The following is a 17,781-nucleotide window of genomic DNA, read 5'->3' as shown; positions in this document are numbered from 1 at the left end:
ATGATGCTGGTGATCCTGCTAATGTCACTCTTTATCAAACTGCTGTTGGCTGCCTCATTTATGTATGCAACACGAGGCGACATATTCAGTTTGCAGTCTCACAGGTCAGCAAATTTATGCATAACCCAAGTTCCAAGCATTGGTAGGCTGTCAAGAGGATTTTTTGTTATCTTAGTGGCACTTTACATCTTGGCTTGTTTTAACCCAAGGGGGATCATTGCCGCCAGACTTACATGCTTTTTTGGACTCGGATTGGGCTGGTTGTTTTGACACGCGAGTGTCCACAAATGGTTTTTGTTTCATGTTTGGCTGTTCATATATGTCATGGTTGAGCAAGAAGAAACCTACTGTGGCCACTTCGAGTTGTGAGGCTGAGTACATGGAACTCTTCACAGCTACGATTGAGTGTGTATGGCTCAGACGCCTTATGGCTGATTTGGGTGTTGAACAGGACACTGCCAACACTATCTACACTAACAGTCAGAGGGAATTGGCAGTTGCAAGGAACCCAGTTTTTCATGCTCGTATAAAGCACATTGAGGTGCATTACCAGTATGTTAGGGAGAGGCTCTCAACAGTAGGAGAGATCATCTTGGCTTATGTGCCAGCACAGGAAAACCTTGCAGATATTATCACAAAGGCATTGTCTCATGAGAAGTTTGAAGCTTTCCGCAAAGTTTTGGGCTTACTCCCCTTTGTGGATTGATCATGTCCTCAGGGCATGGCACTTTCCTTTACTCATGTGCTTCTCTCCTTCACTGCATCACTCTAGGGGAGATTTGTTACCATATACATGTGGTAGTGATGTGTGTGAACACACTAGGACCGTCGGGGCATTTTTTCCCTCTTCAAAAGGTTTTCCCCCCCGTGCATTGTATATACGCCTATCTATCTTTCCATTGCACACTAAGTAACACACTCTCTGTTGTGTGCCTTGAGCTTCCTTCGTCTTCTCCAAGCTGTGTGCATTTCTCTGCAACCCTAATTCCAACACATACCATGCATTTTGAAACATACTCTTGTATGTCTACTTTCATGGTAGGCCAATTGAAGTAGGTCTCTACTCCTTGAAGAATAGGTTGAATCCCTATATGCCTTGCACAAGGAGGAGCATGGGATTCTTACATTACTTTCTCACGGAGGAGTGAGTTAGTAACACATAGCCTATTGCCATAGAGAAGATAACCATCCTGCAAGCTGAATGGTTCCTCTTTATTCCCTAAGGCAAAAGATATCCCTGAAATCGGGATCAATAGAATACTCAACAATGATCTATCATAAAAGATAGATCATTGTGAGTTGCTATAGATACCGCATTGGCCATTGTGATAGTGCATTGGCGACTTGATTGTCCTTGCGAGCAATGTGAGAAATATGAAAATTAAATTGCGAAAGAAAATTCACCCACCTCATTCGTTTGTCACAGAGCTTCGCTTGTATCATGAAGTACTTGAGGCTTTGGCGATCCGTGTGTAGGATGAATGGAGTCACCAAAAGATAGCACTTCCATGAGTCACAAGGCATACAAAACATCTAGTAGCTCCTTTTCATATATGCCCAATACTCGCTCATCGGAGTTGATTCTTTGACTCTCGTATGCTATGGCATGCCCTTCTTGAAGCAAATCATCCATAAGGCGTCTGAGCCATACACACTCAATTGTAGCTGTGAAGACTGCCATGTACTCATCCTCACAACTAGAAATGGCTACAGTTGGTTGCTTCTTGCTCAACCATGATATACATGAACTGCCAAGCATGAAACAAAAATCACTTGTGAACGATCACATGTCAAAACAACCAGCCCAATCTAAGTCCGAAAAAGCATGTAAGTCTGGCGGCAATGATCCCCCCTTGGGATAAAACAAGCCAAGATGTAAAGTGCCACTCAAGTAGTGAAAATCCCTCTTGATTGCCTACCAATGCTTAGACCGTGGGCTATGCATAAATTTGCTGACTTGTGAGATTGCAAAGTGAATATCCGGCCTCGTGTTGCTTAGATAAATGAGGCAGCCAACAACAGTTTGGTAAAGAGTGACATCATCAAAATCACCAGCATCATGTAGACTCAACTTCAAACATGTTTCCATGCGAGTGGCAATAGGTTTGGAATCCTCAAGTCCCAACTTGCATAACAATGTCTCTATGTAACTTTTCTGACACAAGGCAATACCACCATCACATTGCTTAAACTGTATGCCCAAGTAATGATGCAACAGTCCCAAATCTTTCATCTTGAAAGTAGCATTTAAATCAGCCTTAAATTCAGGAATATGTGCCTCATTGGGACTAGTGATCAGCAAATCATCCACATAAAGAACAACAATGAGAAGCACATCACCCTCACGCTTGACATACAATGTGCTTTCTGTTGGATTGTTACGAAAGCCTCGTTTGACCAAATGAGTATCGCCTTTTGATACCAAGCACAAGGAGATTGCTTCAACCCATACAAAGCTTTGTTACATTTGCACACCTTATCCTCTTGTCCTTTCTTGACAAAACCGCGAGGCTGCGTTACATAAACTTCCTCAAATATGTCACCATTCAAGAAAGCAGTGACAGTGTCTGATTGATGTACATTCCCAACCAAAATGAGATGCCAATGCACATAGAAAACACACAATAGTCATACAACAAGTGGGAGCAAAAGTCTCTTTGTAATCTATGCCTTTTTGTTGTGCATAACCCTTTGCAACAAGTCGAGCCTTATAGCAATCAATCTCACCATCCGGCTTGCGTTTCAACTTGTAAACCCACTTCATACCAATGGCCTTTTTGCCAGGATACAAAGCACATAAATTCCATGTGTCATTTTCTATAAGTGCATCATATTCTGATTGCATGGTAGCCATCCAATTTTTTGAATTCTGTGCTTCATCAAAAGATAGAGGTTCCTCAACATCATGTAAGCTAGACATAGCCAAAGCATAACAATCTAATGCATAAGATGCATGGCGAGAGCCTGAACAAGTGCAACTAGACAAAGGTGCATCCAATTTACTGTTACGTAATGTATGCACCAGCCATTTTGCTATACCTCTAGCATGCTCATTTTCAGCCCTTTCCTCATCAAGTACATCATGTACATCTACATGAGTAATAAGATGATTTGTAACATGCCCATAGGCTGTACATTTGCCTCATTGGAATTTACATGTGAACTTCGACCACTAAAAAGAGTTAAGAAAGTGTTATAAATGTCCTATGAGCTGACATTACTGTCTCTAGTACATAGCAGCAAGGGCTGAACAGAATATTCCACAAACACAACATCCCGTGAGACCAAGATACGCTTTGTTTGTGGATGATACAACATGTAACCTTTGTTTTGAGCACTATAACCAACAAAGTTACATTTGACAACCTTAACATCCAAATTTATGCATTGTGTTTGTGGCACCAAAGCATATGCCAAACAGCCAAAAACACACATGTGCTCAATAGAAGGCTTTCTATCATTCCATGCTTCATATGGTAATAGACTGCAAAGCTTTTGTAGGACACCTGTTTAGTACATAAGTGGCACACATGATGGCCTCAAGCCAAAAAGAATGCGGCAAAGCTTGACTTTGACCATGCATCGTGCCATTTTTGTAAGTGACCTGTTTTTCCTCTCAGCAACACCATTTTGTTGAGGCGTATAAAGCATTGTACATTGGGGTTTTATCCCATGACTAGTCAGAAATGCATTAAATTTATGAGACATATACTCCCCCCTCAGTCGGAACGGAGGGTACCCATAATACATTTCGATACATTTTTAGCCATAGCTAGAAATTGTGTGAAGCACATAAAAAATTTGGAATTTGCTTTAAGCGGAAATACACATCTATGCCTGGAGTTATTATCAATGAAAGTCACGAAGTAAAGGTAATTTCCTAAGGACGGAGTTTTTATGGCCCACAAACATCACTATGTACAAGCTGCAACCTGAATGTGGCCCTAATTGAACCATCCTTTGGAAACTTAGAACGCTGCATTTACCCAAAATACAGCCTTCACAAACATGTTTGACAGGTGCTTCAAGGGGCGGCAAAGAAGCAACCATAGCAGATTTTTGCAAATGCAAACTGGCAAAATTCAGATGCCCAAAATGTGCATGTCAAAGTTTTGCATCTGAAGTAGCATTAGAATCCACAACTGCATTTGCAAATTTTTTCCCGCACTTGTCATACAAAGTGAGCTTATTCAACCCACAACATAATAAGCCAAATGCAACAACTTCGTCACCAAAACTGAGATCATGTACTGTACATCTGTCATCCACAAACTTGACTACAAGTCCAAGTCTAGCAAGTGCAGATACAGACAAAAGATTTTTCTTGATACCAGGTACGTAAAGTGCATCAACAAGCTTGAAAGAACTGCCATTTGCAGTAGAAAGGAATTATTTTTTCCAACTCCCTGGATCGGATAAGAGGCATTGTTGGCACAAGTAATGAGGGACAGACTCGAGAGAGGTGAAAAATTCACGATGTAGGTAATGTGCTTTGTAGCACCACTGTCAAAATACCACACATGTGAATCTGCAACAACTGACATGCTTGCATCATGGACATTAAGATTATAGGTACACTCTGCACTAAAAGCCCATTCTACATCAACATTAACATCACAGTCTCCTTTCATAGAAGACTCAACAATAGTTGCATTTATAGTGGATCCAACATTTGTAGTGGAACCACCCTCTTTCTTCTTAGCCTCTTTGGCCTTCAACTTAGGACATTGCTTGATCAAGTGATCGTTAGCTTTACAATAATGGCAATGCATCTTCTTTTTGCCCTTATCACCAAAATTTCCGGACAGATTGCTGCCATCAGAAGCATTAGGAACATGTGATTTTCCACTCAAAGAAGAACCATAAGAAGTGGCTGCATTGCTGTTAGCACCTTTCTTTGAGCATCAATAAAAGCCCGTTCAATTGCATGCTGTCTAGTCCTTTTTTTTTTGGAAAGTGACTCTTGCAATAGCAATGTGCATAATGCATCAAACTTGACAACTTCAGGATTTCCTTGGGTCATAAGTCTCCAAGTACTAGCAAAAGTCTGGTAAGAATCTGGTAAGGCATAAAGAACAGTCCGCACAAGGTAACTGTCTGAACTGACTTCAGTTGTAGAAATAAGTTGCTCATTGATATCCTTGACACCATCAAGGAAAGTGTCCATATCATCAACTCTTTACGCATAAATGAAATTTTTGCCTCATTGCGGCTTGCATAAAGACCAACCAGAATATCCCAAGCCTGTTTTGTAGATTTTTCTGAACGAATGTGAGGAGTAATGGTGCACTTCACAGAAGATTCAATCAATGCATGAGCCTATGTATCCTTTGCATCCCAACGGGCTTGTTCTGCTGTAGGCGAAACAACTCTAACAACAATAATCCTTGCAGCAAGACCTGCCACATCCTCAACATCGCCTACATCCTCAGAACCAAGATGTACATCAATGCCCTGCACAATATTTCGGATGCCCTTCAACACAAGAACATGTTGCATCATATAAGCCCACATAGGATAATTGTCTACATCCAATCTGTCCTCATTAGCAAACATCTTGAACACATCTATGTTGTTGTCAACCATGGTAAATGCTGTACATGATGTGAAAACTGCCCGAAAAAAGGAGAAATGAAGTGGGAACAACACATGCTATATAACACAAATTGTAGAAGACTTTAAGGGACCTGTTATGGAGAAAACGGCACTGACAAAAAATTTGCACAAAATGACAAAATATCATGTACAGTATTGTGCCTATAGTGGAAACAGAGGCCAAAATGAGCTCGAATAAGAAATTTGAGCAGATTGAGATCTACGATTTCTCCCAAACATTTTATCGACTTGCAGATGCTCGCCAAAGCTCACTAAACTCGGAGAAAGTGAGCAGGCGTGTGCTGGAGCTGCTGATTGACTAAGCCTGGGAGGATGCAACCTGCTCTGATACCAATTATTGGAATTAGGGTTGCAAGAAAACACACACATCTTGGAGAAGATGAAGGAAGCTCAAGGCACACAATAGAGAGTGTTTTTACTTAGTGTGCAACGGGAATATAGATAGCCCTAGAATGCACCGGGGAAAAAACCTCCTAGTGAGGGAAAAAATGTCCCGGTGGTCCTAACCGTGTTCACACACATCACTACCACATGTATATGGTAACACTTGCCTCATGATCTCCTCTTATTGAGCTTGTGAAACTCAATAAGGAGGCTTATTAGGCGGCGATCTTCCTGGTAGAATCTCTATTACATGATCATCATCCCCTCATTTTGGAGGTAGCTCTCTAGGAATATCATCAATAAAAACATCTTGGAACTCATTTAGGAAATTAACCAACTCTAATTCTTCTTGATTTCCACCATTTTTATCTAATAAAACATTAGGATCATTTGCAAATTCCTTAACATAAATCATGTACGTGGAAATTGTGCTTTTCATTGACTTATCAAAAACAAAAATATTTACAAGGGGCATGGTGTTACCCGACTCATTAGCATCTATGTAAATGTTCTTTTTCTTGTACTAAAAATATATTCTCCTTTAAGGGAGCTTCATATTGGCAGCCATGCGATTGAACTATGGTGCTGCTAAGATAACATCCTCGTGCTGGAGAGGGGAGATGAAGAAGTCCTCTTTGTCTACGTAGCTTTGGACATGAAGCCTCAATTTCCCAATCAAGGGAGTAACAGAGGTGTTTTGCCCCTTGAAATCCCCATCGTCCATCACATTGTCTCCCATCTCATAAGCTTGTATGCCTAATTTGGTACCCAACTCCGTTGATATTGAGTTGAGCCATGGTCGAAAGGGATAACGTCATCATGCTCTCTCACCTTTCCCCAAGCATAGGAAAGGGGAGATCCTTTGCAATGAGCATCCTCTTTTGCAGTTCCAACCATAGAAGCTCTAGGTGTCTTATTGCATTCATTTCTTTGGGGACAACTGCAATAGCCATGTCCTTGCTCCCTACACTTGAAGCACTTTGTTTGTCTTTGCGAGAATGCTCTAGCTTTTCAAGAGAGAATCTATTCTTACCTTTGTAATCTCTTTTCTCCTTAGCTTTGTTGTTGTTGTTGCTAGAGTTACCTTTATAAGAATTTTGAGCATTGTTCTTCCCTTTAGGCTCATTTAGGTCTTTAATTTCCATGGGCTTAGAATTCCTCTTAGCCCCTTGTAGGAAATTAATTTGTGAAGAGACCATAGTATGGTGTATGATTGCAGAGATGGTCCTAGGCCTTTGAGAATTGACATATTTGACCATGTCTTCAGATAGCCCAACACAAAATTGTTGTTTTTGCTCTCCAAAGTCTATCTTGTTGTAGACAGTGGCTTTGAGATGCAAATCCCAAAACTTGTCCACATACTTCTGGATAGACTCGTAGGGAGACAACTTCAAACTTATCCATTTGGTAAGAACTTTATCTTCAACATCACTTGCAAGAAACTGCTTCATTATGGAAGCTCTTGGAGCTTTCCATGTCTTCAGGGCTTCTCCATTAGCTCGTAAACTAGTCCACCATTGTCTAGTGGACTTTTGAAAATGCATAGCTGCATGTCGTATCTTAGAGGACTCCATGAAGCCCTCATCTCCAAAGGCTACATCAAATTGCTGGATAAGGCCAAGAATTTGTCCATAGCACCAAAGGTGCCATCATAGGTGAGAAAAGAGATGTTGTTTCCTCCCTCCTTGAACTTATTGAGATTGTTGGACCTTTTCCAAGCAGCATAAAACTTCCAATTCCATCTCCTTTTAGGCTCTTTGGGGGATAAGCCGCTACTTTCATCAGAAGAAGAGAAAGGTGATGAGGATAAAGAAGAGGGTGACCTCTTTCTCTTCAAGGAATAAGGTGATGAAGATGGAGAAGAGGGTGACCACTTTCTCTCCCTTTTCTTCTTTTGATTACTCTCTTCCTTTTTGGGTTTACGAGAAGGACTATGCGGCGATCTTTTCCTCTTGGAAGGAGTTGGAGATCCTCGTAACCGCCATCTTTGTGGAGCCACATCTTTTGAAGGATTTGGAGACTCACTTCTTTCTCTTTCGTATGGTTCCTTCTCTTCTCTCACTGGAGAGAGTCTTGTTTTGGAAGTCTCATCGAGAGGCTTCCTAAGTACTGTCTCTTCTTGGGGAGTTCAGAGAATCCCATGGGTGCGAAGTTGTTGGACAACTTCACCTTGTAGAGCGGGGTTCGCCATGGTTTGTTGTAACCTGATGACAAGATAACTTACAAGCATAGGGGCATCATTAGTAGCACCTTCATGTGAAAAATCAAAGTTATCACTATTCATTCTACTCTCTTTATTATTGTTAGCCATGCTAACAAAATTTAGGTGTATGCTAAATTGTTCTTTGGCAACTAAAAAACCTCTCATAGAAAGCTTAAAGACCTCTCTTCTTAAGCAAGAAAAGAGAAACCAATAGCTTTGATACTAATGTAACTAAACTAGGCTAATAACATTGATTGTAGCGGAAAAAAAGTGACAGTATTGAGCATTTCATTAAGAGAGTTCCTAATGAAAATAGAGAGAGTGCTTGATTGAAGGTAGCAAAACAAACATTACACCTAGTTAGCTTGGCATGAACAATACTTGTAAAAGAGAGAGAAATAGAGAGATTGACAACAGTTGAGGATCAAATTTATTTGGAGTTGGTCCCCCCTCCAAAAGGCTCTTGTATTATATGTCTCTCATAAAGAGACACTTAGTACAATACAATCTTTGTGTTCCTTAAGACTTTTTTGATACCATGAAGATGGAAAGCTTCATGCACAAATATTATGCTCAAAACAACAATTGACATGCTTGCAATAGACAAGCACTTGTCCCTGGAGTCAATCCCAAGACCTCAAACACCTTCAAAGGTGGAGATAGCCGGCAGGGAGTGAGGGAAGTGAAGAGGAAGAAGATGTAACATACGAGAAAGAAGTATTCTCCTCGCATATCATCACTCTTAAAGCATAGCTTAGCATAGTAATTTTGGGATTGAGAATATGATGAGCATGCTTTCAAGGTTGACTCTTGCTTGGATTTGCATTCCATAGCCAAGAGATATTGGTGTAGGCTCTCTACTTCTCAAGCTTGGAGAAGGAGATGAATTTTTGCTTGCCACACAATGAGTGTGTGTGTGTGTGTGTGTGTGTGTGTGAGGGCTCGTGGGTTGAGAGAGAGAGAGAGAGAGAGAGAGAGAGAGAGAGAGATGGACCTAGCTTCCCTACTCTAGCTCAAAGCCCATTGGACCAAGCTTGGGGCTAGCCAATGAAAGACTTAGTTTATAACCAGTAAGAGGTGTAGCATTTAGACAAGTGTCCTTCTTTCCCCCTTTGAGAGAGAGCCTGCTTGATTAAATAATTGAAGCTAAATTCTTATTGGCTCTCTAGGTCAACTGGCCACTAGGAATTAAGCTTGCACATGGTTTGCTCATTTCTCATTGGACCCCTTGATAGACTTCCAATGAGAATAGGAATAAAGGAAGTTGTAATCTTATTGGTCCTTTTTATGGGCTCTTCCATAATGTTTAAGATTATTTCTCATTAGTTCTTTCCATAGTCCATCCCCAATAAAATTCAAGCTTAATTGGGGGCAACTTGGCTAGGGGCCTGTCATGTGTCCTTTATGCCTCATGTGGAAGGATGACTCTTGGAGTGTGTGTGTGTGTGTGTGTTCTCTCACATGCTCCTAGATGTAGGGCTCGCTTCCTCCTTTATAGGATTTGAGTTTGACTTTTGGCTCAAGCATCTCAAGCACCTCAAGTTGGCCAAAGTCTTACCTAAAGGTCCTAGGCCTAAGGAAATTTAACACTAACTTCTGGAGGCTTTAATGAAGCTTAACGTAAGGTCTTTTAAAGCTCCAATAAGTGTCATTGCTCTCTAGTAGACCTCTCTCCATTTGGAGCCTTATTGAAATAATCTTCTCTCCTCTTGGTCCCCTGCCGAGAATAGATCTAGTAGCAACTATCCATATCCTAGCTCTTGTTCACTTTTATCTTCCCATATTAAATGATCAGTTTAGTATGAGAAAATCATTTGGGATAGGTAGATTTAGAATTTATGACAATCTCTAATATAGCTCTCCTAATATGAATTAGTATAACTTGTGTCTATAATTATTTTCCAATTGAAATTAAAAATCCCAACCGATATTAATCACAATTATAAATTTCACAATGGTGCCAGAATATCTCTAATACCTAATGGCTTAAAAAGAAACATATTCACTACCTATATAGTGTGTAGTGCAAAGACACTCTAAAGAGAAGAAAACACTAGAGAAAAAATAAGCAAAATAAAAACACAAATGTACCAATGTACACTAGACCATCTCTTTATATGAACACAGACTGTCTTTTGACTTTCCACTTTCATGGATCTTTTCATTTTCTAAGCACACCTTTCACTTATGCACTTTAAGATGTTTCAAAAGTTTTAGTTCATTTTTCCAATGAGTATATGCATGTGCTCTGGGACAAAAAGTGAGGGAAACCATTTTCAAACTCGGGGAGTTAGTAAGGTACCTCATATCTCTATTGAACCAATTATGTTTTCTATATACACTATATCTTCTAGTATGTTATCTTAGCGTACTTTTGTGCATTATCTTGTAGGTTTATGAGCTCCAAACAAATTGAAATGGATTCCATCCTTGCTGCTCAATCGCTTGCTATGGAAATTGTGTGTGCCATTGCGGACGCGTATCCTCTATCCGTTTTTCTTAGTCAAGTCTACGAGTTTGATTTCCAAATTAGGCACATGCCAAGAAATAAGAATTGCTCACACGCAATGGAAAGAAGTCCTCATGGCATCCTCATTTGTTTGCATTGTTTTTTTTTATGCGAGATGCAGACAAGCCCTCATAGAACCCCATCCCCCTTCACCCTCAGGGTGCTCCCACCAGCCTTGTCGTGCCTGCTATGCTTCCCTTCACCTGGAGGGTGCTCCCACCGGCCGCTCCTTGCATGGCTGCCCTCACTCAATCGCTACCTGCCTAGCATCATACATCCTCTGGCTCCACAAACTGCCCAATCCACCTACGAGAGAGAGAGAGAGAGAGAGAGAGAGAGAGAGAGAGAGAGAGGCTGTCTGTAGCCCATCACTCACTTTTGCTATCAATAGCATTGTCACACACTATCACTGTTCCTATCTCCGCTGCATTGTATTGTCACGATTTGCAGCATTACGATGGTGTGTCCAAAAATTGCTCAGAAATGCTCTCTGATTTCAGATTGATATCGCACTGGAGAAGGTATAACAATGTTCTTTTCCATATACAAATTATGCTATACATCGAAGAGTGTACTCGTAGTTCAACAGTAAAACTGACAATGTTCCCCTTCATTTCGGGCGGCGGGGGCGTCTGTTATTGCTTCTTCCTGCTAAGTTCTTAAGCTCTTGCTAGTGTCAATGGAAAAGAGAAGACGCTTGCAGGCAAGGGTGGTGCACCGCCTGCTCTTCTTCCTTGTCATACAAAGTGACACCCAGCCGAGGTCTTCAGAAAATGGCGAATGTAAGTCTTTGGGTATGCAAAACGCCATAAACTCCATTTCCTCGTGGGGGCATTGCCGGCAGAGCATGAGCAGCCAAAGCTCGAACCATGCCTCCCATAGACCGAGATTGCTCGTGACGCACATGACGCACCGGCAAGCGCTTGAGATCGGGTGGCCGGAGGAGAGACAAGATTCTCCGTGCAAAGAGATAGTGCAACGGGTGCACACACTTCAGGTTCTTTGGCGCACACCCTGCATTGAATAGGTCTGCAACACACACAATGCTATATTACCCCTTCGATGGAGGTTCACAAATCGTCAACCTTGGCCCATTGCACCATGCCATCCCCATCACCTACTTGGAGCCCGCTGTGCTTCACACACACGCATGCACATTACTATGGCGAGCAGCATCAGTCGTTCCCTGGCACTCTACATGGTTGCTTTGTTCTCCTTTGCACCTAGACTGTGACACTGTCCCTTGCTCGCTGCAATATCCTACATTCAAGCTCCAGATTACCATCTTCCTCTCACGCGTACCCGAAAAGAGACACAGATAGACCTGCAAAGCCTCAGCATAAGTGAGATAAATATCTAGTGTCTAATTCAAAAAGCCCCTGACGTAACTAGAATACAGCCCTAAACCAAATTTGGCAGGACCTACTACTGGAGCCATCAAGTACAACTCTGCAAGTTCATGATTTTTTGGATATTTTAATGTCTAATAAATGTCCACTACTTCTATCCACTAAAAGAATAGTAGTAAAACTCTACTCCCTTTTCCAATAAAAAGCATTAGTAAAACTCAAGACATGTCAATCATAGAGTTACAAACTGTTCATTTAAAGGAGTGCCCACTATCTTATTTCAACCAATAAGCATTTTTGGTCTATCAAAAAATGTTTGAAAATACAACTCAAATTTTTTTGTGTTTTAGTCAGCAAAAAGAGAAGGCATCTCTATAGCTTTTGCCCTTGGGCCAGTGCTCGAAAAAACATTTTTCCAAAAACTTGACAAACCTATATATGTGAAACAACATAGGTAAATTGACAAAATTTGAAGCTTTTTACACCAAATTACACTAATTTTTTCAAAATTTTATAGGTTTTCTCACCTTCAAATATAAAATTTAGAGGTAAATTTCAAAATATGTAGTTGGAACTACACTAAACCTAGGTTTTTTTCGAGCACTGCTTTGGACAGGCCAAAAAGTATTTTATTCATTTCCTTTCATTCTTGGGAGGAGTGGGAAGTGAAAGGGGAGGAGTGGAAAGTGAAAGTTGCACATAAAACCAAGTGTTCAGGAAGTAGAGCTAGAAAATCAAGGCGAGGTTCACTTTTTCCTATGCTCATGTAGAGGATCCCAAGAGAGAGAATTAATTTTTACAGCAAGGAGGTGAGCCAACTACACCATTTTGAGGTGCAATTGCTCTTCCCCCCCTTTTCAAATAACAATAACTATTCTAATGGAGTGTGGCCATCACAATATGTTGTTAGATTCACCCAAATAACAAATTACCCCCTGTGTGTGGGGGGTACCCCAAGCAAGGCTAGTTTAAAACCAACATGGTAATATCCATCTATACTATCTATTAAGCACGCAAGGATTCTGGCATGCCACATGGTGGAAGGGGAGGCCAAAAACCCATCACACAAAAATTGCAAAGAGTGGCCGTGAGGCGAACAGAGATGCATATGAAAGCCGAACAATCGTGGGAGAGAGAGAGAGAGAGAGAGAGAGAGAGAGAGAGAGAGAGAGAGAGAGAGAGAGAGAGAGAGAGAGAGAGGTAACCAGTGACCACGAGCCATCTCCGTATAATGGTTGTGTACTAATGCGTAAGAGAGGAGGCCCATCTCATCTCTCTCTTTCTCTCTCTGTCTCTGTCGCTCTCTCTCTCTCCTCAGATTGCATAATTAACGACGCAGTTTAACTCTCTCTCTCTTTGCCATGCACTCAAAGTCATGGTACTGATGTGCATGCTGTTCCTTTGCAAATATATTAGGCTAAGCATCTACCTCTCATTTTGCACCCATTGGTTGCACTCCGCTCATTGAATTTGTGTCGTAGCATGAATTTTTGCAGGAAAGACAGCATGTTGCATTTATGACACACTTGCAATGGTGAGGGCACAGTCTGTAGCACGGAGAGAGAGAGAGAGAGATACATTGTCGTTGACCCTTGACACAAGAGAAGAGAGAGAGATCCTAGCTACATCACCTACTGACAGAGTTATTAGAAGGTAGAGTGGCGGCATGCATTGTCCACCAACAAGAGCCAAGAGAGGTCGAAGGCTAGGAGTTTATTATTTGGCTTTTTGGATCTTCAGCACTCACCTGTGAGAGAGAGAGAGAGAGAGAGAGAGAGAGGGAGAGAGAGAGAGAGAGCCTGATGTTTAGTAGTAGTGGTGAGTATGAGATAGAATGGAGACCATACATCAAGGCCTTATTGCACTCTATCGTATGTGTCTTAAACAGATTACTATGATCCATTTCCTTATATACTTGAACTTGTGCCTTTTAATATAGCCATCTCACCCTTTTGTGTATGCAGGTCAAGCTTGCCTTATTGTAGGTTGATGAACATCTTTTTGCACCAAATGGAGGATTACAAACTGTAGGCCAAATATAATGCCAACAAAAAAGTTTGATAATTTTGAATGGACTCCAGTTGCTTGAGAGATTGGTGATTACATTGTATATCATGTTGCAAATGTTTTTGCTGGACACTTAATCATCATAATTTTCTAGACACTAATCAACTTGCCAAATAATAAATCTTTACTCTCCATCTCTTTATGTTATGCTTCTTTGCTAACCCCAAGGATGTTGACAGGTGTACTTTGTGTGTGTACGTGCGCATGTGTGCACGTGCACGTGCACAGACCAAATGTGGACAATCTCTTGCAACTAACCTAAACATCAAACCCAACTGAATTCAAACTAGAAGTTCAATGTGCGCTCTCTCTCTCTCTCTCTCTCTCTCTCACTCACACACACTCACACACACACACACACACACACACACACACACACACACACACACACACAGAGGGGTAGCCAACGACCTATGATTAGTCAATTGTCACATTTTGTAAACTTTCTTTTATTCAGTTAAGATGTTGACCTTTTAAAGTCTTGCTCTTCAAATTTTAAAGTTATTACCTATTCAAAGTTAATTTGTCTTTATCTTTTGTGTGTGTATGTGTGTGTGTGTGTGTGTGTGTTGTGTGTGTGTGTGAGAGAGAGAGAGAGAGAGAGAGAGAGAGAGAGAGAGAGAGAGAGATGTACTACTCTAAACTATGATAACATGTTACGGCTCTACCACACTATCTTGCTCAAGGCCTAATTGTTAATGGCCACTAGTAGGTGAGAGGTAATGGCACCTTCAAGCGCACAAGGCAAGTCCAATGTATGTTGCTAAAAGAAACGAAGACAATGTAATGAGCTATGGTGGAATGCTCCCTTTAAGGTTTACAATCCCCCCCCCCCCCCCCCCCCGCGCCCCCTCCTCCCTCTACCACATCAAGCTCGAGCAACTCCATGAGCCAGTGCCTCATCCTCCTCGCCCGCTACCCGTGCATGCTGGGTCATGAGGTAGCCATTACAACTAATGTGACATGGAGCTAATCATGCTAGCAACTGAACCTAGCAAAAGAGAAGCAAAAGATCTTCAACCAATTCGTGTGTCTCATGACACGGCTAATGTAGTAATAACGATTGTAATTGGCTCATGCTTTTTAATAGCCATTTGCATCTAAAAGCTTTACCAGGTGTGAAGGTAGAAGAGAGGAACCCTTAGAACCATGACAAGCAGCACAAAAGCAAAGCGAAAGGCACTACAGGAGGAACCCTTGGAAACCTTGAGAGCTTTTTGATAGCCATGTACATTTGATTGCTTTACCAGGTATGAAGGTAGCAGAGCGGAACCCTCGGAAACCATGATGAGCAGCAAAGAAGGCAAAGCGAAATACAAGTGATGGTTCAAGCATGCTGCTAAGGCTAATGCCACGCAGTCAGGTACCCGACTGTTGAATGTGAGAGAGAGAGAGAGAGAGAGAGAGAGAGAGAGAGAGAGAGAGAGATATGCCATATGATTATACAAGGGAGACCAAGATGTGTGTGTGTGTGTGTGTGTGTGTGAGAGAGAGAGAGAGAGAGAGAGAGAGAGAGAGAGAGAGAGATTTTTAACAGGTTTCAGCAAAGGAACTGAAATGTTCAAAAACCAGTTAGGAGAGTACGCTCAAAAACCTGGATTAGCAGCACCAATTTATGATATAAAAATTGAGGGGCCTTGTCATGAGCCACAATTTAAAGCATCTGTGATCATCGATGGTAAGGTCTTTGAGTCACCTACATTCTTTACCAACCTTAAAAAGGCAGATAGCTCTAGCACAACGAGCCGGGCGGCAGAGAGGCAGCCAGAAATTTATGCTGAGGTATCTTCCATGGCTGGCTGTCAGGATTGAGCACAACCACTTCGGAGCGAGTCAGCGAGAGGAAGAGCAAAGCAGGGCGCTAATTGGGGAATTGGGAAGGAAGGGCAGTTGCCGGGGGAGGTGGGGCGTGGGCTACAACGGCCAGCCAGCCACTTGCCGGCCACAAAAAGTATGATCCCCATCAGCACATGCCCCTCCAAGATGCTCTTTGGTTGGCTGGCTGGCTCGTTGTGCTCGTGCTAAGAGCATGCTGCAACAGAGGTTGCATTGGTGGCTTTAGGGAAACCAAAAATAGGCCAGTTGGTGAGTTTTTTGCCCTTGTCTTGCGAGCTTAATTTGGAATCATGTGTTCTGATATAGTTTAGTTGATTGTTGCATTGCAGCATGAATCAGGACCATGTAAGAACCTTTTACAGGAATATGCACAGAAGTGCAAGTTGCCTCTGCCGGTTTATAGTGTGGTGCAGACAGGTGAGGTACATTCACCAATGTTTAGTGCAACAGTGGATATTGCCGGGGTCCACTATAACGGAGGGAAATGCAAATTCAAGAAAGAAGCAGAGATTCAAGCTGCAAAGGCCGCTTTAGTTGCTAACTTTGCTGATTCAGGTCTCTACCAAGTACACTCATGTGTTGTGTCTTTTACATAGTGTGTTTTTTGGTTGAGATCTTAATGGTTCTATGCAGGTCCTTCCTATTTAGATGCTGCAGAGGATCAGGCTGCTGATGCTGTTGAGGATCAAGGTTGTTGATGAGAAACCGGTTTCCACGGCTGTTGAAGGGACCCCAGAGCCAAAATCTGGAAATAGGCACAAGAAGTTGTTTAAGGTGAGAAGTGATTCAAGGAAACACAAGGTTAAGGTACATAGAGCAGACTACAGATGCAGAAGTGGTAAACAATAACGGAGCCGAGGTAGATAATTCCGATCACCTGCAAAAGCATCCGGTGATCTCACTTCACAAGTCCCCAAGCAAAAGGTTTGTGAACAAGAGCTGGTAGGGTCACCTGCTGATTCGTGTACTATAAGGCATGGTAAAAGGGTTTTGGGTTTTCTATTGAATGCGTGAATTAAACCTCCTCCACTTTGTCTTGTCAATTGTGCCGCGGCTACCTCGGGCAACAATAGTAGTGCCCAAGAACAGCGAGCTTAAGCAAGTGCATTACTCTTTTTGATGTCATCAAGTCAGGTTGTTCTACAACAAACTAGAGGCTATAATACGTAGAAGCATGGTCAAGGATACCTACTTTTGTGTGGATGGTCAATGTGACGTATTTGTGTGCTGGAGACTCCATACAGATGAGGCCATAGGAAATATCAACCAGTGTCCTCAGTCTTGATCTCAACAGCATGGGTTCTCTGAAAATGAGTGGTGACCTATTCTAGACTTTGTAGAAAGATATGTTTTTTATGCTTAGAGAGAAATCTACAAGTAATAGCCAACAGTTTTAGGTATGGATGTGAAGCTTGTTTCTTTCATTGAAATGTTTGATCTCTCTCCCAGGTGACCTTCTTGCTTGTCAAGTGCTCTTCTATTGAAGGTTGCAACACAACATGTTTGCTTTTAAAAAAGAAAGAATGACATTTCTGTTGTCTTTTGTTAAATACTTTTTAAGTGGAAGTTTAATTTAGAAGTTGTAATTTTGATAACTTTTCTCTTGGGAGCTCCAAAATCACTTATATTTCCATTTACCCAAATGTCCCTTGGTCGGTTTCTATTAAAAAGAGGTGGTTCAAAGCTAATGAATGAATGTTGGTACATGGATCGGTTATGACAATATGACCATACATACATAAATTAAAAGGTGTTACTAATGGCTTTAAAAGAAAATTAAAAGGTATTCCTAACTCAAAGATTCCTTTGGAACTCTC

General features: G+C 41.6%; 1 protein-coding gene across 1 annotated transcript; it reads left to right on the top strand.

Annotated features, from left to right (window-relative positions):
- Window positions 1-15,203: 15,203 nt before the first annotated feature.
- LOC147463209 (double-stranded RNA-binding protein 3-like) lies at window positions 15,204-17,364 on the top strand. Its single transcript, XM_086528220.1, has 7 exons — window positions 15,204-15,491; window positions 15,666-15,806; window positions 15,935-15,960; window positions 16,157-16,213; window positions 16,294-16,519; window positions 16,598-16,654; window positions 16,756-17,364. Exons 2-7 carry the CDS (start codon window positions 15,686-15,688, stop codon window positions 16,908-16,910), a joined length of 642 nt encoding a protein of 213 aa, XP_086384346.1. The 5' UTR covers window positions 15,204-15,491; window positions 15,666-15,685; the 3' UTR covers window positions 16,911-17,364.
- Window positions 17,365-17,781: the final 417 nt, after the last annotated feature.

Source organism: Adiantum capillus-veneris, chromosome 2, assembly GCF_014529385.1.
Source record: "Adiantum capillus-veneris isolate H3 chromosome 2, ASM1452938v2, whole genome shotgun sequence".
Lineage (NCBI taxonomy): Eukaryota > Viridiplantae > Streptophyta > Polypodiopsida > Polypodiales > Pteridaceae > Adiantum > Adiantum capillus-veneris.
This window is presented reverse-complemented; position numbering and strand designations above follow the sequence as displayed.

Bases quoted from the DNA above. Each gene is read 5' to 3' on its own strand.
- LOC147463209 (XM_086528220.1), top strand. From the start codon at position 15,686: ATGTTCAAAAACCAGTTAGGAGAGTACGCTCAAAAACCTGGATTAGCA. The intron at 16,214-16,293 runs GTGAGTTTTTTG...GTTGCATTGCAG, and splicing joins AACCAAAAATAGGCCAGTTG to CATGAATCAGGACCATGTAA. The intron at 16,655-16,755 runs GTTGTTGATGAG...AAGTGATTCAAG, and splicing joins TGATGCTGTTGAGGATCAAG to GAAACACAAGGTTAAGGTAC.